The sequence below is a fragment of the Lutjanus erythropterus genome, chromosome 4 (genome assembly GCF_056507025.1).
Source record: "Lutjanus erythropterus isolate fLutEry1 chromosome 4, fLutEry1.hap2, whole genome shotgun sequence".
NCBI classification, from domain to species: domain Eukaryota; kingdom Metazoa; phylum Chordata; class Actinopteri; order Lutjaniformes; family Lutjanidae; genus Lutjanus; species Lutjanus erythropterus.
The window spans coordinates 37,672,459-37,698,093 of record NC_139320.1 but is presented as its reverse complement, the minus strand read 5'-3'; the positions used below and the strand labels follow the sequence as shown (position 1 = coordinate 37,698,093).

General features: G+C 38.9%; 1 protein-coding gene across 2 annotated transcripts in view; it reads right to left on the bottom strand.

The window, feature by feature from the left end:
- esamb (endothelial cell adhesion molecule b) overlaps positions 1-25,635 on the bottom strand; it is a 66,824-nt gene that overhangs the window by 15,788 nt on the left and 25,401 nt on the right. For both annotated transcript variants that reach the window (XM_084716585.1, XM_084716586.1), the window contains exon 2: positions 222-367. In XM_084716585.1, the coding sequence (XP_084572711.1) occupies positions 222-367 (146 nt within the window). The remainder of the gene's footprint in view (positions 1-221; positions 368-25,635) is intronic.

The following is a 25,635-nucleotide window of genomic DNA, read 5'->3' as shown; positions in this document are numbered from 1 at the left end:
CAGAGAAAAGCAGCAAATCCTCACATTCATTGTTTCAGTTCTAATATTTTAGTTTGTGGATATAACACTTTGATTACAGTTGTAGGCGGATCAGCAAACACCATTGTACTTCATTTTAATCCCTTTAAAGAGGCTCTTATTTCTGCTCTGGAGGTCAGAAAAGGGTCAGCCATACAGTAGAATGGATCATCAATCATCACATTACATCCTGATCTGCTCACCTGCTTGGACTCGTTTCCAGCAAAGTGCCAAACAACAGCGTTTTTGGAAATGTCTGAGTTGGGGCTGTACCAGGCTTGTAACACCACCATCTGACCCTTCACCACCTCCATCTCTCCTCTGGGGATTTCCACCTTCTTGGTGTCACCTGGAACAACAACACAGACCAGGACAGACAGTCAGTCAGACCTGCGATGAGGCAAAGGGACAGAAGTTTTGTTTATGATCAGTTATAACAACTTTTTGTATTTTTATCCTGTGTCATGCTTCAGTTTTCTGTGTAAAATGCTTGTGTTGTATGATATTTATAGTTTTATTTCATTTCATTGTTGCTTTTTTAAATCTTTGCACATCAAGGTCCCACACTGGATTTAATCTCTGTTTTGCTTGAACTTATCATCAATCGACTTATCAATTATCGATTTATACTTTAGCTCTGCAGTTTTGTTTCGTCTTTTTCTCATTCTTCATGTTTGTTGTATTTTAAGACAAAATAACATACAATCACATGTTGCTAATCCTGATCAAAATGAATCAATGGAGGCACTCTCTGCTGGCTTCATGTGTCTTTTCTGCTAGAATTTGTTCATGTACAATATGGAAGAAACTGATTAAACACATTAAAATTTGAAAAATGATTCTGACATCAAGTTGAATTCCATAACTGTGATATTCGCTCCTTCTGCTCCTTGATAATCACCAACAAACTCAAGACCAGACAATCCCAAACATGACATCTTCATGTGTGTGTTTTGTCCTTTTGGCTTTGCTACAGTAGCCCAGCTACCTGAACTACGGCAAAACAAACAAGGACAAGTGCCTCAGTTACAGTAAAGGTGTATTAAGTCTTATAAAAAACAATCAGATGAATGATCATATTATAAATATAAGACTGATACTCTGTTCCTCTAATTCAACACATGTTTAAAATGGACCAGTTTGCAGTTTAGTGCCAATACATTTTAAAGATAACTCAAATAAGTTTAAAATTGTGTAACTGGCAGCAGAAGTAGGGCAATTGTTTTAAGCCATAAAGGATTATGCAATAATTCTGTTAATTTGAAAAATTAAAATTCACCAAACTGAGAAATAAATGGTTTTCAATAGATAGTAATAATATGCAAGTCTTACCCAAACACTACCCCTGATAATTCTTATATTGACTTTACACACAGATTTACACACATTATCTGATAGATGGAGCATGGAAAAAAGGGAGAGGATGTACATAAGAGAAACAGGGTCAAATATTTATGCTGAGAAGCCATATAAAGGTGCATTTTGCGTAACATGTGACTATTAAGTTTTACAGTCGTACTTTTCCACTACACCACAGGGTAGAGCAAAGATGAAAGAATAACTTTTGTGTATTTCCCTTTTTATTTATAATAACCATTCTACACTTTGAACATCATGGATATGTCCTCTATCAATACCAATTTGTTTTTGTTTTTTAGTAAATAAATGAGTCAGATGCGATCAGACTGTAAATTGATGTTGTGCATTCTTACTTTTGCCCCTCTCTGTCAGGAAGAAAGAAACGCAGGCGTGGGCAAAAGTAATAGTTGGATAAATCAACCACAAACAAGTAAATACTTAATATTTCTGTCATATAACGCTCTGTTATTCCTTTATAAAAAAAATGCCCATGTTGCGCTCCAATCAGTTTATCATGATCTGATGTAACATTCAGTTTGCAAAACAACTTAATTCTCCACAAAATACAAACCACACATATCTTTTTTCAAAGTGCATCTGAGAAAGAAACAAAAAACAAAAACACATCTTAAGAATAAAATGATAAAGAAAGATTGTTTTTAGCAATTTAGGTGCATGGATAAGAAAACTAACCATCATGAGGAGTTTTAAGGACTCTGACGCTCTTATAGTACATAAAGATAAGAGTCATGCTCACAAATATCAACAAAGCAAAGAGACTGTCAAGAAAAAGTCTAATATTCTCACACTCTCACACAGGAAACATGAGCAAAAACAAAAGGGCAAGATGAATAAGACAAGATATCAAAGAAACTCACAGGGTGCCCAGTCACCCGAACTGGACAGCTGAAGCTGGATCAACTGATCCCAGCAGCCGGTGTCCACTTGTGTCTCCAGCTTGAAGATTTGTTAAAAAAAAAACCTCACTTAAAAAAAAAAAAAAGAAATTAAAAGTATTCTTGCCACTAAATCCTTTCACTGAAACTGTGAAAAGTGTCCCTCATACACTGAAATGGACAGACAGGACAGACAGAGACAGGGATTGTGATCCATAGACAGGCAGCTGAAATCTCCACATCTGTTCAGCTCGGCACGCCTTCCTTCTTTTCCAGACTGAACGCGTGTAGAGGCTGGAGAATTAGGCGATTGGTGGTGGTGGGGCTGGGCTGGAGGGTGTGTGTGTGTGTGAGTGTGAGTTTGTGTGTGTGTGAATGAGATTTTATGTGTGGAAAGCACAGTAAGACAGAGAGCCAGAACTTGTTTTTGACTTGTAGTTTTGGCTGCGGTGACTCAGTTCTTCCTCCCGGGACAATGTGACCTCGCCGGCCGCTGCAGCGCTCCTGTTCCTTAATTTCTGAATCTCTGAATCTGGTAAATCCCGCTGACTAATCCCTAAACAATCCCAGGCTCAATCCTCTCACCTCACGTGAGAGCTCAGCCGGACATGGATATGATGGGACACATGGTCACTTCACCCGGCAATGCTGCTGTCACTGCCACCACCACCATCATCATCATCATCATCATTATGATTAGCAGATCGCTTTGCTTTATATTTAATCATTTATGTCATGCGATCTCTGCCTCCACGTGTTGTGAGTTTGAAATGAGGTGTCCAACATGTGAGCAAAAGATTCACAACACATTCGATGCCACAAAATAAACAAGATTTGTTTAACAAAACTGCTCTGTACTCAGACAAAAATGTGGATGTGACATTACATTCCCACTGTGGGTAATACATTTGTATTTTGCACATTTGTCGAGGGATCACAAACTGCAAGCAGTATTCAGGAGTGGTGCTGCTTTTTGTATTCTAGTTGTGTAAAACTCAAGTCACAAGTTTGGTGAATTTAGACTCGACAAAATCAAAAAAGACACGTAACTGGACTTGGACTCTAACACCAGTGACTTACTTCACCTGGAGCTGAGCCTTTTGGCTTGAAAGTCCTTGATTCCTTTGCCCAAGCCCAAAGATCAAAAATTTATTTTAAAGGTGTGCCACGAATAAATTAATTTCCCTCCATTTCCCAGATCCACTTTGTGTTACATCCCGATGTCCCAGTTAAGGTCATGTTTTCCTTGTTTTCAGGTTTTTGTCAGTATTTCCTGTTTTATTTTGAAACTCATCTTCGTCTCTCCTTTCATACTTTACTTCCCACCCCTTTCCCGGTTTTGTGATTACCTGCCCAGCCCTAATTGATTTCACCTGTCCCTCATTGCCCCTCCTCTGTTGTGTACATAGTCCTTGTGCTGCCCTTTGTCTGTTGCCAGTTCATGTCAGTTACTCCATTTTAATTTACTAAACATTATTTCTTGTGTTTTCTTACTGGATTTGACGTGATTTTTGTTTACTCAACTCTTCTTAAGACTACTGTTTACTGGATACCTTAGTTTCTCTCTGGACTGAAAATCTGTGCACTGAACCTTTTTCCATTAAAAGACCTTGTGTTTCGAGTCCTGCGCTCGAGTCCTTTGTCTGTTGGCTCCAGTCTGATACTTTTTTGAACGTTTATATCCATGTTTGACCGAGTCTGACAGCTTCCAGTCAAAGTGTAGGAGAGCTATGAAGAACTAACGTTACACTACTGAGCCTGAGTTGGAAAAAATAAACCCAAAGATATTTTTGTTTTCAACTAAAAGGATTTCAACAAAAATAAATTGCAATAGCCAAAATGTGTGGGTTGAAAATTACAGATGGAGATGCAACAACTTTCAATTTCACTTGATATTTCCAGTTTCACAAAGGGTGATAAGTTGAGGCTAATGTTAACATAACTAACTAATGCTTAGCTAACATTATTGTAAGTAAATTTGTAAATCAATGTTCTGGAAATTCACTGATTTGTTTAGGACACAAAACTCAAACTTTAGGATTTGAGGCTTAACTCGGGACTTGTCTGTCCTAACTTGGGATTTGAGTAAAAAGACTTACATCTGACTTACAAAACAATGACTTGGTCCCATCTCTGTCAAACACAGTGCTTAAGTGTTACTGCTGGCCAAATGTGCAAATTTAAAAGTCAAAATGTACAAAGTTGAACTCTGACCTGCAAAGAGATCAAACTGAAAGTGGAAACATTCTTGAACTGGTCAGTTGTTGGTCTTTAAAGCGAATAAGAGACTGAATGAATATTTGCAGATGGTGCTAATGAGACTGCATCTATTTATAAAACCTATTCCTGACGTGACAAAAATGGATGTGCTTCAATGGAAACCTCAGACCCATAAAAGATCTTCCAAGAGTTTATTTTAACCAGAACCAAATTATCTTTCTCCAAGCTTAGCCAAGTGTTTTTTAGTCCCTAAATCTAATCATTTCTTAATCACAGCATTGTGACACTCTTTATATAACATGCAAAATAAAGAAACAAGTGAAAAAGCTGATGTTTTCAGATCAGCTGTATGAATAATTAAGAAACTACACAGTCAAGTTAATAATGAAAATGTGACATTAAATACTGTCTAGAAGCTTTATTACAGTAACCAAACAAAATTCTTCAAAGTTTGTGTTTTATCTCTAACTTTAAAGAATTTGAATCTGAACTGTTATCAGTTAACTGTTAACCTGTCCACCACATAGACTTATTATAAAATAATAGATTTTTCCCAGTGGCCATTTGCGGTATTGTAGCCAAAATTCCCCCCACAGGCCACCACTATAAAAGAAACGTCTTTAAAACTGTTGACAGGACACCTCGAACTGCAGGTCGGTTATGACTCTCTCTACTATGAATTTTTGATTCATTCGGTTTTTAGAATTGTAAAACTTCTCTCAAGCTGAAAAAGCCATTTAAAAATCTGTAACATCATCACAATGTAAAGTGGGTGGGCTGAGCAGGAACTTGTGGGTGGGGACAAGTGAGGAACCACTATTGTGCATATTTAGTGGGCTGTAAAACCAGGAAGTAAAGTCAAAACTGGACTCAACGGGTGCCATCTTTGCATTCAATATCTAGTTCGTTATAATATCTCTATGGTCCACACTCAATTCCTGCCATACAAACTGACAGTGGTGCAGCTGTTATTATGGTCTTCACAGATCCCTCAAATATGAATACAGCAAGTCACTGGTTGCTTCTTTATCCATTCTTTGCCTGTCAATTCTGATTTCCCAGACCTCTGTGCTGATTCCCACCACAGATACATTTTCCGTTCTGCATTGAAGTCTTGGATTACGGGTCTCTCAAGTGACACAAACATCAGCTTGTCCATCATCTCTACTTTCATCTCTTACATCATTTAGGACTTTCATCATCTCTACATCACATTTGTTTGTGATGTTGACAGGTTAGTCAAACCTATCAGCCCTGGAGTCAAACAACTGAATCGTCTGAGATGCCTGTGTACATGAGGGTAAACGCACCAACACATGTGCAGAGTTGTCAGTTTGGTTGGTTCAGATTATAACAGCTTTATTTAAATATCACTAAGACAACAAATATTTAAAAAAAAAAAATTGGTATGCCACAGCGACCTGGCAACTATTACTAGTAAGTCCCTGATGGTGTTGAATCCAAAGTCAGAAGATAAACAAAGTTATCACTGTTCATCTTGAAGGCAACATCAGTGTCTGCACAAAATATCATGTCCGTCCAACGGCTGTGGAGACATTTCACTCTGAAAAACAAATGTCAACCTCATTGTGGTGTTAGAGGAAACGTCATGGGGTCACCAAAGTCATCAGGCGTCACCCTCTGAAGACCATGAAAGTCTGTACAATTCATAACAATCCGTCAGACAGTTATCAAGAAATTTCTGTCTGGACCAAAGCAGTGGACCGACCACTGACAGGATGATGTTGCCATTCATAAAAATCTACAGCAAAATCCACAACAGCACTTTTATCTTCAACACATGAAAGGATGTCAGACGCTGTGACGCAAATGCTAAAATCTTCCCCCATCTAATCATAAAGCATGTCTTCATATCCAGCCTCTGCAGGAAAGCCATCTACTGGACAGACATGCATGAGATTAATATCTTTATCATCACATCAGCCTGTTTTTGATTTATAATGTACAGCAGCAGCAGCAGCAGAGTACAGAGGTCTTTTTCTCCCCGATTTGAAACATAGTTTTTCCCTCACAAATCCTGTTAGTGCTCGATTTCAATTCCAGCAGCTATTGTCTTTGCTGTCTCGCCAACCAATGAGCCGGCGTGTATGTGCTGTAACAATTATGTAACAACACAGAGAAAAAGGTCTTGTTTTGGATGAGGCTGCTATTGTGTTTACATCGAGGTTGGTGGAAATCTCTTTCCTTGGACGGATAATGCTATAAAGTGCTGCATGTTGATTAATATACATTGTGTGGACGGGAGACACAATCAAGAGAGGATTTCTGTAGGTTGATGAGACCACGCTGCTTCTTCATGTGAATGCAGACAGTAATTCTGAATGATACTCCATGATGAAGTAGGATAATGCCTCCTCACTCACTCCAGACCATTCTTGTGCTTCTTTGAACAGGTTTATCCTCACAACTGTGTCATTCAATTGTTTATTAAATGAAGGAAAATCTTCACTAATCCATGGCTGTCTCCATCTGGATGTGTGTATGTTTGGCAGTAGACAGACACAGATAAAGACAGTTCAAGATCTGGATATAGGTATGAAGTAAATCCTTCACATCAGAAGAAAAAAAAAATTGGGAAAAGCTGCCAATAAAGGGGGATGTAGATATGATACTATGCAGCCACAGTAAACTCTGTCCTAATTACATTTCGCCAACGGCTATCGTTCAGCCCAGCCACGCTTTATATCTGCTAATTGGATTCTTCTCTTTAGAATAAACAATGTTTTTTTTTTCTTTTTGTTTTGCTGCAGGGCATCCCAGCTATGAGGTATTTGGTGGATTCTGAGCTGCTGCTGCAATTAATACGACCAGACTTGCAAACCTGCACAGAGGAGTCAAAGAAAAGTCGACCCTGTCATGCATGTCTGAGCTGGGGCACAATTAGGAGAACAGATCAGTGGTGAGGTTGTTGTAGTACTGCGAGGCGTCCACAGGGGGCAGCACATGCACATGATAAAGGAGATCATCTATCAGAGATAAAACCACACTGGGAATCATCATATCACCAAAATCTGTGAATATACAGGACTCAACAAATCTAAAAACTGAAGCCACGTAGGGAAAACTGTAAGAAAAACAGGATGAGCAGGTGCATCCAAAAATAAACTTTTCAAGATTTATTGCTGAATTACATGTAATTTGCATGTCATCCCCAAATAATTCCTCTGTGCATGATCAAATGAAGGATAAAAAGTCAGTCCCTCTCCCTCTCAAAGCCCTCAGGGAGTGATGCATGTAGGCCTGTGTGAAGATAAACTGATCCTCTTTAACCAGCAGCGCCACTCTATCTCCCCGAGTAATCTCTGCTTCCACCCATGTCTTTCTCTCATGTGAGTCCCTTTCTGGAGCTAAAGCTTTAGCCGAGGCTCAGATTTACTCTCCATTTACACCTCCACCCCTCCTCCCTTCTCCCCATCGATACAGCGGGGTGGGCCTGCAAACTGCCTTAAAAATCAACTGATAATCTGAAGCAAGTGAAAGCAGCGCCGACAGAAAACAGAGGAGAGGAGGCACTTCTCAGTTTTACAAGTGATGCTGTAAAAGTTATACACTTTCTGTCCATGAGTTTGAAGTAAAAGTTAATTCCAAACCTTTTTTCAATATATTTTTTTTAACATATGTCATTTCCAGTCACCTGTCATCACTTATACAGTTAAATGTAAGACATTTTAAGTTCAAAATGACAAGGAAAACAAAATGACAATAACTGGTTGAGTCAGATGTTGAGTAAGTTAGTTGTTAGAGTCTGAAACGAGGCTGTATCACAGGTGAATTCTCAACCTCCACCCTGTTAGGTTTATTTTCAAATTCACATGCAATGCTTAATGAAACTCTCACCGATTAACCAAAATAAACCAAATTAGAGCTGCAGTTGGTGCTTATCTTAGATGTATGCATGCAAATAATCTGTGCATTATTATCAAAATTAACTGATAAATCCTTTATTCTATTAAACGGAATTTGTGAAAAATGCCAGAATTTCCAGGGAGGTAAAGTCACTTCATCAAGTTGCTTGTTTTAATTCTTGTTAAGTCTCATTTGCAACAATTTAAAACACAGACAAATAGCAAATTTTGACATTTGTGCAACTGGGACCAGTTAATGTTTGGCATCATTGCTTGAATCAATTATCTTTTTTATGTTTTTTGGTACTTTGGTGCATTTCAAAGTTCTCAACATGCCTCAAGCATTGACTTAAGTTCAGTCAGCCAAATCACATGGAATAGATTATCCTGTGATGGTTGAAAATGTAGATCAGTGTCTGCTGTTTCACCTCATCACTCCCCACAAGGAAACATCATGCTCGACACAGCAGTGAGTAGGGAGGGGTGACGGGAGGAGGTAGACTCCGAGCCCCCGGGTGGATGCTGGGGTGCAGGTGGGGCTTTTGAAATGCTGCATGAACAACAGCAGCAGCAGCTCCATTAACAGAGCTTTCAGGTGAGCAGTGTGGCAGAAACCATGCAGCAAAAGAGTGCACAGAGCCCTGATGGCTTTAAGGACCAGTGTGGTGGATGAAGCTGTATCTAGTGGTGATCTTACAGATAGCCAGCGCCTTGGTTCTCCCTCCCCTTCCATGCATGTAGAACACATCTGCCAAACTGAAGGCCTGCGGGCCAAAACTGGCCCGGCACCTCATTTTATGTGGCCCCTGTGTGCTTTCAAAGAATGTAATTTGTCCAGTACAATTCTATGCTGCATTACAGAAGTAAGTTCTCCATAAACTACTGTACATGTCCTGGAGTGCATCCCGATTTTATTATCGGCACAGCCAAGGCATCTATTCACTAAATGTCAACATACTTTAGAGATAATGTTTCAATATCAAATAGCTGTTTCTAGCAGTGGCACTCTAGCTGAGTAGTTTCAGATCGTAATGTTCAGTAGCAGAACACCATGATTTTTTTTTTCACAGCAAATATACATTTTGGCCTTCTGCCTTCAGAGATGATTAATTATCAAGTTATTAATAAAAACAATAATAATCACATGCAGGGGGAATTATGATAAAGTAGATTAATTTATATAGTTTTACATTTACAACTGGCCCTTTGAGAGCAACCATAATGCTGACGTGCCCTGAGATGAAATTGAACTTGACACTGCTGGTGTAGGAGAACCTGTGATGGTCACAAAACTGGCAAAAAATCTAAAAAGTTGTATCTAGAGCCAGTGTTTGTCCATTCTGAGCTACTGTACAAACATGGTGGTACACTGGAGATGGGTATTCTGTGGTGACATGGTGCAAATATTTTTAATAAGTGTCTAATATCTTTCTAATACATTTCGTTTGTGTTGTTCCTCTAATATATTTTCTATCTTATACGGGGTCCTTGGCTGAAAAAAACGAGGATGTCTATTCTTATACTATGATTAAAAGTGTGCATTACATATATGTTGCAGTGAGAGGAGTATACCATGTGGGTGTAGCAGCAGACTTGAGTTGACTGTCTGAACTATCTAAAAGGCTTTACTTCATTTTGACAACCACACAATCGCTGTTATTGTGGATGCAACATACAAAGAGAATAACATCAGTGAAAGCGACAACCTGCAGGGCTGAAAAATGAAGCCAACAGAGAAGTGTTAAAATCTGCAGTCACAGTCCCCACCAGACATGGTCAGTCCAAACAGTGAGCTGGAGCACAGACATATTCCTATTGAATATACAATCTATAGATGAACGCACTTCTCGCCCTTCCTGTCAGACTCAACATGAGCTCAACACTGAAATTTGTCAATAACAAGTGATGACGAGTTCTACATGTGTAAATTGATCAGCTGTTTATAACTGTCAGTTGTCTGTCGATGTAAAGATAAGCTTGTTGTCCTGAAAACAAAACCCTTCTGCTCTGAAAATAAACACTGGAGTTGGAGTTCAGTGACTGCCTGCCTCACTGTCTGCCAGACTCCATTAACATACTGCTCAGTTTAACTGTTATAAACATCTACTCCTCGATGACTTCTTACAACTCATGAACAGAAACTCAGGTTGTTCGGCAAACATTCTGCATTAATTTGAAGTCTGATTAAAGTGAAGTTGCAGTTACAACAGAAATTTTAAAGGAGAACACAGCAGCTGTAGCGTTGTTGTCAGAGTAGTGAGTATTTCATCTTAACATGTTCCTTGATTTCTGATGATGTATCATGGTGATTTTATGATTGTGGATATATTACAGATTTCTCCTTTAAGTGGATGAGTTATAGGCCCTTAAATAATTATTTAAATAATTTCTGAAGTTAGATATACTCAGTTCAAAGGGACAGAGGCAGATCTTGGGAAAATATATAGACATGCTTAGTGTGCTGTACACAGTTTACCGGAGAAGTACAGTTGAAGACACACACACACAAACACACACATTTTTTAAAATGTTCACTGATATATTGACATTTATTCTATTCATTCAAACATACAAATCTTTTGACTATTTAATGGCTTTTGGAGATAGATGCATTTAGTTCAGGATGATGGTTAGATGACATTTGATGATACTTATTTTTTCTATTTTTTGACTTTTGGGGGATGTGAGGTTAAGGTAAGATTTACTGTTTTATATTTTATATTTTGAACACTACTGTCTGCCTGTCTCTGATCAGGAGGTTCAACAACTGAGGCAGTTTCTATGTTGAAATGTTTTTATGCTGCCCACATACCCGATGAAGGCCGGTTAGACCAAAATGGTGATATTTAATAAATATGTCAGCAGAGAGTGAGATGGTTTCTGTCTTTGTCTTCATAATTTTTTAAAAAATAAATCATTCAAGCAAGACAGCATATATGTTTTCGCTTTAATTTCTCTGTTTCTATCACTGGGTGTATAAAAAATGCAATTACATGTAAATACTGTGATTTTGCTGTTGTACTTAATCATGAATTTATTGCTATAAGGTATTTGTTTAAAAGAAGAAGAGGAGATCAGTTTTCTGCTCAGTAACACACTGCACTGACGTGCCTGAAACGATTCTCCTCTGATCTCGACAGCATGTTTTGTCTGTGCTGAGCGGATCTGTGTCAGAGCACTGATAACAAAGTCTTAAAATGACCCCATAAATGCGTGAGCATGCAAGAACAGACAACATAATGATAAATTATTTAAGCATCAGATTTCTATTCCTCATTATTATCGTTCATTAGTGGAGCTGGTTAAGAAATGTGTATGACCTTGAGCTTTACTTCTATGAAGGGATTTAACAAGTGAAGAACTGCTGTTCCAGATTCGTTGATGTCGAACGGGGACAAACATGAACAAAGATTACGGCTGAGCCAAAGAAAATTGGGTTATTCCCTGACTTTTTGACAGACAGGACAGGGAAGGAATGTAGGACAACAAAATAGCCTTGTTGGTGTCAAACTGCATATTGGACTGACCCCACAGGCTTCAAACAGATGGTGCTTCAATAATAAATATTTGGGGAAGGCTCCTTTAAATTGGATTACATTAGTGTAATCTCTGCAGCTATTTTAAACCATTTTGAGTGTGCTATCTCATCACAGTAGCTTTAATCCCTCTTAACTTTTGATTGTGTTTAAATTGATTCTCCTCGCACACATGGCTCCAAACTCCCACAGCCGCCCTCTGGTTCTCACTCTCACATGCACCAATCAAATGCACATGTGAAGTCAGGCACACAAACAAACAAACACACACAACACACACCTAAATATTTGTTTTTTTTTACTGTGTCACCTTGAGGTCACAAGACGCAGATGTAGCAGCCCACTCACGACAGCAAAGTGGCAGCTTAAATCAGAAGTGGAACTAGTTTACTGCGCCGCTAGTGGGAGGATTTCTGTGCTCACCGACTTATGGACAAGATTCAGTTTGAGAGTGCAAAAATAGTTTTGATATACTTAAAATAAAGTTAAACATTAACATCTAGTTTGGCAAGGAGCAATGAGCATTAAGGGAATAAAAATACTTCAGAGTTGCAGCCACCAGGTTTGCATATTTTCAAGTCACATGTGCACACTGAAATAGATTTTTCTCGCTGTCATAATCAGCATGAGAAAATTCAGCATGGATAAGAGTTTATCATTCATGACAGTGGCCATATTTATCTACCAATACCTACCAATAAGTTTGTAGCCTTGATGAGGCAATGAACTCAGGAAAAATTCCAAAGTTTAGCTGAAGTTAATGTGAGGCTTCAGTTAGATAAATCAAGTGACTACTGTCCAAAGTTACAGTAGTTTATTTTTATAAAAAGGGATATCAAACACATATGAGCACCTGAGTATTGTTTTAGGACAGGCTTGACTGTCCTTTGAAGCTGCATTAATTAATTTTTGACCACCTGGGGGCAGCGCAACAAGCTGTAAAGAAAAAAACTAAAAAAGGAAATAGTTGCTTAACATTCAGCAAACATGAAACAACAATTCATTTCATTTGGTGTCATGTTTCAGACACCTGATGATTGTACAAGTCCAATATTTACTCTCTTTTAGCTCTGTTTTTGGTCTCCACCAACTCTTTGCACACAAAGAATTTACCAGATCTTTTCTTGTTGCCATCTGCAGCTAAAAAAAGATTCTGTCGATGAGAATCGTGAGAGTTAAGAGCCATATAATGTGAACAATGAGCTAAAACTCTCGCTATAAAGGGGAGCTGCACAGTCGTGACCACCTCTCCAATACAAGTGGTCATGTGATCCATGGTAAAAAATCAAAATATTTACCATAGTCACTTTAAAGGACAGCCTGGAGCTTGTTGCATGTCATGACCAGTGTAGTTTTTGTGCACTTGGCATCTGTTCTTTGCTTCAGGAGGCTCTTAATCAACTCCACCTATCCAATCAGTGGTACCCGAACCACTTCTCACACTCTCTCACCACTTTATTTATTGTTGTTTTAAAATTTCCTTGTTTTCTTCCCTCATGTTGCTTCCCTTGAGCCAGGTTCGTAACACTGCACTTATCCTGCATGAGGCAAATACAAATTAGCAAATCCACCATAGAAACACAATGAAGTAAAGCAATTAAATCAAGCAATGAAAAAAACCCACTGAGTATTAATTTCCTCACCACCTCAGAGACTGCAGACAATTGTTAACGACACAATTGTCTCTGGAAGGATTGAGGCAAACATTGATGCTCAATCATCATTACAAAAAAAGATCCCCTCTAATTTGTCATTGCTCAAACTATTTATAACCATAATTTCCTGAACATTAAATCATCTGAAATATTATTATTACTACCATCACAGCCATAACAGTGTATGTGTGTCTTGTGAGAGCCCATTACAGTCCAACAACCTTTGGGCCTCCCACTCTCTCTTAACAATGTTTACTTCCATGCACGAATATGCAGTTACAGAAACAAAGGGCCGCATACCGAATCCCTTACATGTCTTCTTACGGTGCTGACATCCAGCACGTTTAACCACAGTGCCCTCTGAGCTAAACAAAGAGACAGAAGAAGTGGAAACAGAGAAACAGGTTTCTATAGTCGGCAAGGGAAGGTGGGGGAAGTAGGCTGAGGCTTTGATCACATGCAAATACCTCTCACACAGGGGATATAGGTGTTTATGTGGGAAAACAAAGACTCTCATTGTAGAGAAACTTCTGTGGATTACGTAACTCAGGGGAAAGGTTTACATCTGTACATGTGCGAGGGTTTTAATTTAATCTAACGCTATAGAGAAACAGGTGCAGTCTGGCAGTGAACAAGAAGTTCTGATCTCTTCCTGCGGTTGTGTTTGGTCAGCCTGACTCTGACTACCGGATGCCAGTGGCCTTTTCATCCCAGCTGTCCATCACAAGTCCCACATTGCCCTTGCAGCCAGCTCTTGGGTCCTAGTGGCAGGGAATGAAAGGCAAACTGAGAGCTAATATGGGTCTGCAACCACAACAGAGCCCATAACCACCCTGCCACCCTTCACACAGTCTCGGGTCTTTGAAGAAGATATTTATAAACCATTAGTGTGGCAGCAGGGCGAGGGTTGGCTGTTTTATCTCCCAGATCTGTCATGTGTTACCATGCACGAGGCGAGCCGTGCTGACAGAGTGACAGAGTGAGGGGCTGATAGGGCCGCCGCCGCACGAGTCCAGGGTCGAACGCAGCGAGTGTCTGTGGTCCCGACTGCCTCGACACTTCACTGCCTGTGGGACACAGGGAGGGCTTAATGCAGTGAGACTGTAATTAAGAAGTTGAGTGATCTGATTTCAGATTTCCACTGAGCGTCTCACCAGAGAGGAATTACTAGCTTATCATCTGTACGCAACATCAGATACAGAAATGCCTCCCAAGTTTATCAGGAAAGAGCTGTAGGGTACAATAATTTGAATGCATGCTTCAACATCTGGAGGGTGAGACAGTGTGTCTCTCTTATGTGTCCATAAGTGTCGGTTTATTTATAACACGTTGGGAAACGCATTTATTTTATTTTCTTGCTGAGAGTAAGATGAGCAGATTGATACCAGTCCCATATCTGTCCATTAGACATAAAGATTTAGCAAGTAGCCAGTTAGCCTAGCTTAGCATAAAAAAGGGAAATGGAGAAAAAAAAACTAGCTTGCATTTGTCCAATTGATAGATAGTGGACTTTTTGAATGTTTATCAGTAGTAATTTTGATGATGATTGATACGAACAAATATATTAGTTTTTATTTTTTTTAAAGAACGGTCACACCAAATTTAGTATGTGTATGTGTTTTTTTTTAAATACCTGCAAACCCACTAAAAATGGGCAATTGACTCCTTTCCAACTGCCCTTTTGTTGTGTTTTTTTTCAGTCAAGTCTGACGTCACAAACAACATCTAATGTCTGTGCAGAAGACCACAGAAAAAGGAGATTTCAAAGCAGTTTATGCTCTCTGAGCTATCTTCCAAATATCAGGTTGGGATATAGTTGAAATGTGCCCTTTCACATATGCAGCACACATTCAGAGATTGTCCGCTAGAGATGCATTTACTGCCTCCGCTGGAAATGGAGTGAAAATTACTATGTCTACCTGGGTGTCATACTTCCATCACTGTCGATCGGAGCTGGAGACCCACAGACTCGTTTGAATGAATACCACTTGTGCCCTTTCCCCCTGAGGACAAAAGCCAGATCTTTGTGGGTATTAGTGGAGTTTTGTCCAGTGTAACAGGGGCACAAGATAAAATTAATCAGTGTTTTTTGGTAAACAAACAATGTAATGAAAATACAGTTCAAAAAATACCTCAAAACTAATTTAGCATTTCTGTACTGCATGTTTTTAAACTTATCAATTGAGATATCAATACTAATACATCAGCTTATTTGTCAGTCTAACTCTAGTAAAAAGGCCAACTAAAGAGTGAACGCAACAACTTCTCATTTTGCAGTCAGTCAGATTCCAGGCGGTTTCCTGTTCAAGCACAGTAACATCCCCGAGGCTCTGCTGCCAGCAGCCCAGAGCCAAGAAATTATCTGGCACATGACCCCCTGTATAACAACAAGTTCTTGATTTTCCCTTCAGTTTTTGCACAACCAAAACAATGAGCCCTAGAGGTGCTGGTAGGCACCAGTCTTTATGCTGAACTAAGCGATCTCCTGCCTGCAGCTTCATTAACACATCTAACTATTCCCTAGAAAGAGAAAAAAACATGTCACTAGGAAAGGAGAAGGTCTGAATTAAATTTTCACCAGGCACTTTAAGGTTAAGTCTCGGTCCATGAGCTCTGGTGTGAAATCAAAGCATTGAGAATATTATTTCCCACATCAGTTCCCACAGTCAGAGCACCTCCTAAAGCCCAGGTATAGATTTTATAAAGTGAAATCCAATCCATACAACTGACTTTGAGGTTACTAATCAATACAATTCAGCAGGGTTCTTTTTGTGGGTTGAGCCATTTGTCTTGTGGACAAAACACAATAAAACAAACCTACAAGTGCTATTTTTTTTTACTGTTTTTAGAAAATGTGCTCAAACTTTTAAAATTAAACTTGATTTTGTGACCACGTCAGGACAACACAACAATCTGTAGACACAACATTTATCACTTTATACCATTAATTTAGCAAATGTGTTGGCAAACATTTTTACACATCCAGGAGACAGTTGTTAGTGGCCATGTTAGTTCAATATTCCCTTTTTTTTTTAGGTCTAGGTTGGTCTTCACCGGTCTCTTTAGCAGCCACTACGTTTACCAAGTAGTTGCTGTCCATTAGCAACTAGCTAGCTGTTAGCACTTTGTCTGCTCTTTAATGCAGAGCAGGTCGTGTACAGTGGATTTTTAGAGCTTTTTAGCTCCACGACTGTCTGCTGCTGGAAACAAAGTTTATATGAATGATGAGAATCAATACTGTTGATTGTAATGTCAAGAACTGGGTTTTAAATTTCTTATTACTGACTGTCTGCATCACTTCATAATCTTTTAAGAAAGATTTGTGATGCATCTAAGAAAGGATTATAGTACAGCTTTAGCTTTCTTATAAATCTGACATCCCGAAAAACCAAAAATGCGATTTAAAGACTTGTTTAATGAGATATTCTATAATTCAGTAATTCAGATGCTAAATTTGAAGACCATTGCTTGGGTGTACTTTACCATCACTGAGCTTTGGAGCAAATGCCAAACAGTTTTCATAAAAAAAATAAATTAACCTTAAAAGTACTTGCCAAAAACATTAACTTGATTGGCTGTAGAAAACTTTCTGATTTGGTCAAATCTAGATAAAATGTGATTATCTGTAATACAACTGAGTTTAAGGATTTGTTTTCAGCTTAAGTTAAGACAATAAAAAGCAATGTAAAGATTTTATATCATCAATACATCGGGTCTTGGTCAAATTTAAACTACAGTGAGGTAAATGTCCACTACACCTACATCTTAACCTCCATCTTTACCTTGAGCAAAGAAATTAGGTGATTAATAATTTACATCACCTGGTCCGCGAGACATTTCATAGGCTAAATCCTAATTATAGCATGTCATTTTAATATGTATATAGGACATGGTGAACAGAATTCACTCCATATGTCTTATAGAACAGGACACACACAAGTGTGAGCGATTTTTGGGTATATGATGTCTTTAGAAAGACAACACACTACCTTTGTAAAATCAGAAGTGCTGTGATTAATTTCAAATAAAGTGACTTAGTGACAAAATCCTGACGTGCAGGAGAGTCAGGGCTCAGATGGTCAGTAGTGATGGTCAGTATATCCCTGCTGGCCCTCATCTCCACCGTACATGACATCTAACACATCTGATACACGCAGATGAACCCGTGTGACCCTCTCATCCACCCAGCCACATGTCACCCACATGTCCACCTACAGTACAGCTGAAGGGCCCGGACAAAGGGGAGCGTGGCAGCTTAGAGCCTGTAGAGGCCAGGGGAAATAACTTAGCCCAGCATGTCCCCCACCTGAGCCCACTTCACCTACTGCACCTTCCTGCAAGTATCCATCAAAGGGTCAGTACAACCAAACACAATTAGCCTTCAGTTTGAGTTATAGATTCATGAGGTTGAAAGCTCATCAAAGCTGAAAACACTGCACAGACGTTTCGAGTTCTTGGGCCACTTAGTGGGCAATATATCTTAATTTTGACTCGTGTTCCACTGAATAAAACCCTACTTTCTTGTGAAAATCCAACAATGTACTCAAAAACCCACTATAAAAGTTTTTTTTAAGCTAGATTGCACGTTCTTATACAATATCACAGTCAAAAACTCAATCCCAAGTGTTGTAGACTTATGTACGAAGTATTCACACCATGTTTTTCCAAATCGTTTTCTACCCATAAGCACTACAGACAGTCGCTTGTGAATAAGAAAAATATTGTGTTCTAACACGTAAAGGTGCAATATGTAAGAATTGGCCACTGGTTGAATTTATATTTCCAACAAATGGGGGCAGCATATCACCAGAGTAACTTAACAAAATATACATCGACAGTTGTATGACCTTAAATAATATCATAACATATATAACAAGTGACAACAAACATTTTAAGAAACATGTTAGATATAGATGTGTGCTAAAGTGGCTGTTCCTGCAGTTAATTATACAGGATTTATTGATCTGGAAAGTGTTTTAATCATTTTATCTTTTGCTGGAAAATTGCAAGATAACAAACAAAAGTACTGTATTCACATTACGAAGGAATGTATTTCATCGGCAAATGCAGAAACCCACTGGGTGGCGTTGTAATGTATTGTCTGTTGTGGCTGTCAGTCTGAATGTGGTCTTAATGTTTGGGTTTAACTTGAGATTGAGCAGCTTGAGGTTTTGAATTATATGCTGTACAAACTGTCTCCCCAATACAGATACATTGGATAATCCACAGACCTCATTGTGTTGATGCTTTTTTAAAAACACTAAGTAATGTTATTATTAGCAGTTGTCAAGAGTAGATGTCACAAAGTGCTTTACAGTAAAGAATATGAAAAGAAAATAAGAAACACAGCAACAGACATTAAGTGCAGACATCCAGTGAAATAACAGAAGGCAAAACAAAAGTAAACAGAAGCAGGTCTGAACAAACAGGTCTTGAACTGCATTTTAAATGTGTCCGTGGTGTCAGATCTTAAGTCCAAAGGGAGAGAGTTCCAAAGTTTAGCAGCAACAACCTCAGAAGCACAGTTTCCTTTTTTCTTGATCCCGAAGCAAGGAACAAGCAGCAAACCCTGATCAGAGGACCAGAGGACCTCAGACTCCTGCTGGTATTATATGACTGCAGTAGCTCTTTAATGTAGGCAGGTGCCTGGCCATGCAAAGCTCCAAACATGATTAAGAGCTGCAACGATTAATCGATTAGTAATCCACTGTTAATTCCCAACCTACTTTGGCAGTTGTTTTTTTTTTTCAAAAAAAGCTTCTCAAATGTGAATATTTTCTTCTTTCTTTACTCTTCTATAAAAGTAAACTGAATGTCTTTGGGTTGCGGACAAAATAAAACATTTGGAGACGTCATCTTGGCCTCTGGAAAACAGCAATCAACATTTTTCACCATTTTCTGATATTTCATGGACCAAACAACAAATAGATCAATCAACAAAATAACTGGCAGATTAACTGATAATGAAAACAGTTGTTGGTTGCTGCCCAAATGTGATCACAAGAATCTCGAACAGGATTCTGGTCTGGATGTGAAGCCAGTGTAAAGAAATGAAGACTGGTGTTACACAAGATCTTTTGGAGGACTTGATCAGAAGCTTGGGACTACTATTATTTCTTTCACTGGTATAAGATAGTTCCTAAATAAAACCGATGACAGAGTGGTCTGTAGATTATCCAGAGTAATATTTAGTGCTGCCCCCTTGTAGTTGAGTAAACCATTAGTTGGTGAGAAGAGCACGACCACGTTTTCATTTATGTGTTAGTCACAGAATCCATTCAGGAGCTGCAACACGCCATTTGGCCCAGAGGAATTGTCGCAACATAGTCTTTTCCTGTTGCAACACTGCAGTCACCAGCACACTGCTGCTAACTGTACTGTAAATGCCATTCGCTTGTTGAGTTAGTTAACAGTCCTATTAGAGTGGGACACAGCCTCAGAGACTGACGGAGGCCAGTGTGCTGATCGGGAAGACAGTACTAAGGTCATTTGCAGCAGCTCCAACCAGCACTATGACTCCATCAGGTTGGTAAGTCACAAGTATTTATTTTGATTTGATTTTAGTTGGAAGTTATGCACAACAAGATTATGTTGAATTGAAATAAATTAACTGAATGTTCAGCCTTGTGATTGTTGTTGTGACAAATTCAGAGTAATTGATGCTTTTGCTGTTAGCATTGAACAGGTGCCCTAAAAATAGATTTAAGTAATTAACATCGGCTGACTAATGGCTTTAACTAATGAGGGGGCAGCTCTGGTCAAAATTCATATTTAACAGAGTCATTTTCAAATTTGGGGGTTAATCTGGGTAAACTAACCCTTACACAGTTTAGTTCACTTTATCTTTGTCCCTATTTCACTCAAATGACTGAGCATGTTGCAGCTCACCTACTTCAGCGTAACAAACCGCACACACACACACACACACACACACACACACACACACACACACACACACACACACAGCAGCAGTTCAAACTGCAGCTGCATGATTATGCAATAAAAGATATTTTCAAACCAGGTGAGATCTTTGCAGATATCTGTCTTTCTGAAATGTTTTGACTTTGTCAGAAACATCTGGTTCAGAAAACGAGGATGTCACAAGATGACATAACAGCATTTATGGCAAACCTAAAAAACAGAGTAAATGAGGGTATTAAAAATAAATGCATCTTTAGCAGTGCTTTATATTTAATATCATTTTATTAAAAACCAAAAGACTGCTGCTGTCAAGTCTGTGGATTTACAAAACAGAAAACAACATGATGTTTTCTTCATTTACACAGCACTTGTTTGAAATCAGTTGTTGAGTCCATCATCCGTGCAGCAGTTATTGCTGTACGGTGCAGCAGTTTCCACTGTAACAGCCGGCAGTGTTCATGTGTGACATTTTACCGCTGAGTGAAGTGGCTTGTAGTCGTCTGTTTGGCACGCTTGCAAATCACGGGCATGATTAATGTGGCGCGGTGATTTGTACAGGTAATTTCACTCTGGCTTTACTTCCCTGCTGTGCATTATGGTGCTAATGTGACACTTTATTGATCCCTGTAGGGAAATTCTCTGTTCACAGCAGGTCTGAGTGCAGGGTCAGTAACAGGAGAGCAGCCCCACAGCTGATAAAGACTCAGTGTCGTGTTGAAGGATGTCTGCCGACATGAGGGCTTAAATTCATGGCCTGTGGTTGAAGGACGGTCACTAAACTCAATATGCTGCCGAAAGCTGCCTGTTGTTTCAGTTTCAGCACATTTCCAGTAAAGAACACAACACCAATGTGACTGATGGATTTAAATACAAGTAGACATACATGTTACACATTTAATTAAAGTAAAATGAAAATATTTCACAACCTTTATTTTTATATGTTTTGGCCATCATTCTTGATGACACTTTATTTATCAACTTCAGCAAAACCAGAACCAGTAAACTATCATTAAAGGAGTTAGAAGTAGTAGTTAAAGTTTAAGTGCAGTAGTAAAATGTCCAACATGGCTACAACCTGACAAGTTGAAACAAACAACTCTGCAAATAATTGCTTTAGAAAAGGGGTTCATCAAACCGAACAATTGCATATTAATACAAGTTGGAGCTTTTATCTTGTTCTTACCTTTTATAAAAAAAAATCTCCTGAATAAACTCCACCTAACTCTTTTTAACTCATTTTAGGTTGGCATTGTCTGAGGGTTTCAGAGCTCCCAGTGTAGCCAGCAGAGATACGGAGAACAGATATGCGGGCCAAGACTTCCTCTTCTGTGAGCTGGTCTTGTTTTGTTTTACGGAGTTGGAGGCTAATCTCTATAAGCAGACATATGCATATGAATACAGATTATTAAAAAAAATAAAAATACAGAGATAAATTGTTGTCAGACGCTAGCTGATGGCATCCAAGGTGGCATATCGGCCAGTGCGTTCCATGTTCATTGCTCTCTACGTGGACCAGCATGCAACCAAAGCCCACTCAAGCATGTCTGGGTAATACTACTAAGACTACAAACATGAACCAAAACTTAAATACCAAATTCATATGCAGATATCCCTTTATAGAGATTACCTGATAGCAAATGGGAACTGTACAGTGTCAGATAACACAGCTATACTGACAAGTTTGCTTACAACCTGTGTGATTGTCTCACAGGTCATCAGGCTCAGCAACGCCACCATGTTCACAGGTCTCAGAAATTAAGGTTGCAGTTAAAATGTCATCTAAACTGATAGGAAATATGTTCAAAAATAAGTTCAAAGATGTAAAAAAAAGATTGAGCATTTGCTTTAAATTGACAGCAGATTGAAGAGCAGATTGCTCTCACAGAATGATTTTCAGTGAGTGAGCGAGGGACGGATTGAGTGATTAAGCTAAAAGAGCTGGAAAAGAGGAAAAGAGCTTTTTTTTTTTTATAGCCATAAACAGAATCCAGATAAATAACAAACAGACTCATAAACACACAATAGAGAAAAATCGTTGCAACGTGATGGACCATATAATTTGGCGATTGAACCTCCAATCTTTCACACTTTCCATTTCCAAGGAAATTAAATAAAACATTTCCCAAAATACACACATAAACACACTGCGGGAGAGACAGAGATGGCTCTACTTGCATTCTCCACAATTAGGAACAGCAGTAATTTAGAGAGGTGAGAGGACTGTAATCAACATGGATTATATCAAAGTGTAAAAAGGATTCGATGGCTCCCACACCCTGACACGATAGATTAAGCGAAAGAGGCTTTTAAGGCCTCTCGAGGGCCCGCTGCATGGTGAATGCATTATAAACTGTGCTTTTGTAAAAGCGCTCTCTGCTGTGTCGGGATTAGATGGAGAACAGTTGCTCCCTTGAGACTGACCGTGTGGTGTCTCTGTGTAATGGTCAAAGACAAATGAGAGAGCTTTATTGTGTCTAATCCTCTTGAGCTACTTTACTTTTATCTACAATAAGTTGATAGATAAGAACCTGCCGTCTTAATGACACCAGCAGAGCGGCCAAGTGGCTTTTACTCCGAGGTGGAGGCTAGAAACAAAGCGGTGAAGTGAAGAGGATGGACGATATTGGGTTTTTGCCAGCATCTGACATTTTTACTATCCAACTCGTTTTGGCCAATGCCAATGCTGATATATGCACATATTTTTTTCCACCTAATTGCAGAGAACATCGAGTCTCCTGTAGTGGAATTAGCATATTATTATGCCTGCTCATGATGGTCCACTTGCAGATGCAAACATAAAATACAATGCTTTTTTCAAAATGGACACATAAAATAAGAAAACTACTGCTGATGGTTTTTCGTTTCTCTTTGTTCCTCACAAATTTATTGTAAAATTCAAGGCGACAGCTCTTAGGAGGGACAATGAAATCTGCCATGTTGAAGGAAAGTGATTTGATCTCTCCGCAAATGACCAACACTTAGCAATCAGCGCAAACAGAAACTTGTCTCTGACATTCTAAAAATCCTCCACAATGGAGACATACTTGAATCACATAAGCACAATTAAAGCATCATCAGCCTGCTCATGCCTGTCATGATATCTCGTTTGAAATGAAATGCTGATATTAATGAGACTTTGAAGGAATTTAGTAAAAGGTATTAAGTGTAATTTTTTTTATATGTATGATTCCAGTGAATAATTTCCAGTGAGAAACATGCTGTCTTCACTTAAACACTATTTTTACAGAGGAGCACAGAGGACTGATGATTATTATGTCACAGAGAAGCTGACCTTTGACCTTTTGGATATAAAAATCACCTCATCATTTTATGCTATTAGACATGTTGTCAAGCATATAAACGCTTGAGTTATGGCCAAAATGTGTCTTGAGAGGTGACCATGACCTTGATCTTTCACCTCTGACCATCATCACCAAAGTCTTCCTTGAGTCCAAGAGGACGTTTGCACCAAATTTGAGGAAATTCCCTCCAGGTGTTCTTGAGATATGTTGAGATGATTTTGTTTCATCCTCAGCTCATATGTCATGTGGAGTTCCACAGGGGTCAATCCTCGGAGCAGCTTGTTTTTGCTCCCTCTTGCTTATAATATTTGTTAGTTTAAGACTGTTGCCAAACGTTGTGCAGATGACACTCAGCTTTGTGTGTTAAATGTGGATGCTCTGCACCGTTGCCTTACAGCTATCAAAGACTGGATGTCAATGCTGAATTTTCTACAGCTGTATACAGATAAAACAGAAACATTGGTGATTGACCCAGACCAAGTTTCTAAAAATATTATCATTATCTTGGGTATTTGGCAGGGAATATAAAACCATCTACTAGAAATCTTGGTGTAGTGCGTAATAGAAATCTGAATTTTTAGTCTTGCATCTTACAAATCAGAACTATTGCCAAAATCAGTGCAGCATTATCTAAGAATACCCATGGTTTTATCTCCTCTTGCTTATATTATTAGAAGTCATTATTTTCTTGTTTAGGTGAGTCTGCTATTGTTCGACCTCTGTTGGTTCTTTTCTATGTTTTGTTGTAACATTACTTTTATTGAGTATCTGCGTCAGTTTTTATAGATTATATATATATATATGTATATAAACTTGCTTTTTTATGCCAAATACTAGATATGGTATGGTATAAAAAATTAATATCACAATTATAGTGACCAAAATGATCAGGGTTATCATTATTAATGTGTTAATAATAAATGCACACACTGAAATCAATTCACTAGGCTTGATATTGAAAATCTCACAATAATTTGAAATAGGATCGTGTCCCTTGCGATGCTTTCAATGTTTTCAGAGACACAAAACAAATCAACATGGCTTCTGTGCCTGCGTCTGGAAAACTGTTTGGTCGATGCTGGACTGTGTTTCCCGTGACTTTTTATAGCAGTTTTCCATAAAACCGATCCCTATTATAAATGCATATACAAATGCATAAAAACACTTGACAAGTAAACAAACCTGCTCTGTCTGACAAGCTTTTAAAAATCACAGTCTGAACCCTTGTAAGCTGAATGATCACAGTATTTGTGTCTTACTCTCCACAATACTTTTAAGTGCTGTCTCTCTCAATCTCTGCTGGTTCTGTGAAGATCTGTGTGGACAGTTGGCAGCTAAGGGGTTAAGCCTTTAATTCTCCAACAGTTCAACAGAGCATTGATTAGTCTGGATGGATGAGGCCAGTGATGGAGGCGAAAGTTGTGATCGTTGTGGAGGAGGAGGTGATTATGGACGGAGACGTAAACAGTGTTTGTATCGGACATAAAATAAAACATTTAATTTTTATGCCTCATTCAGGGTTACATGTGTGTATCTGTGCGTGTGCTGTGCTTCTGAAGATAAATGTCAGCTGTCTTGTGTGTTTTCTGCACAGTGGCAATTAAAGTCGGGCACACGGTGATTTTATTGACACATTTGTGCGGTGACTGAATGGCGCCCGTTAGCCTTTAACCCCAGCAGCCTCACACCCACCTACCCTCTGCGCTGCTGCTAGACCCCGTCCTTTCCCCTCGCTCACGTCTATCTGCTGCAGGATAAACGATCGCTGTTTCTCAGGCCAGGTCAGTAAGCTGCCTCCCTCTACGGTCTAATCTTATTATCAGCCCAAGCTGGCTTTAGCAGGGAGGGAGACGAGATGGACA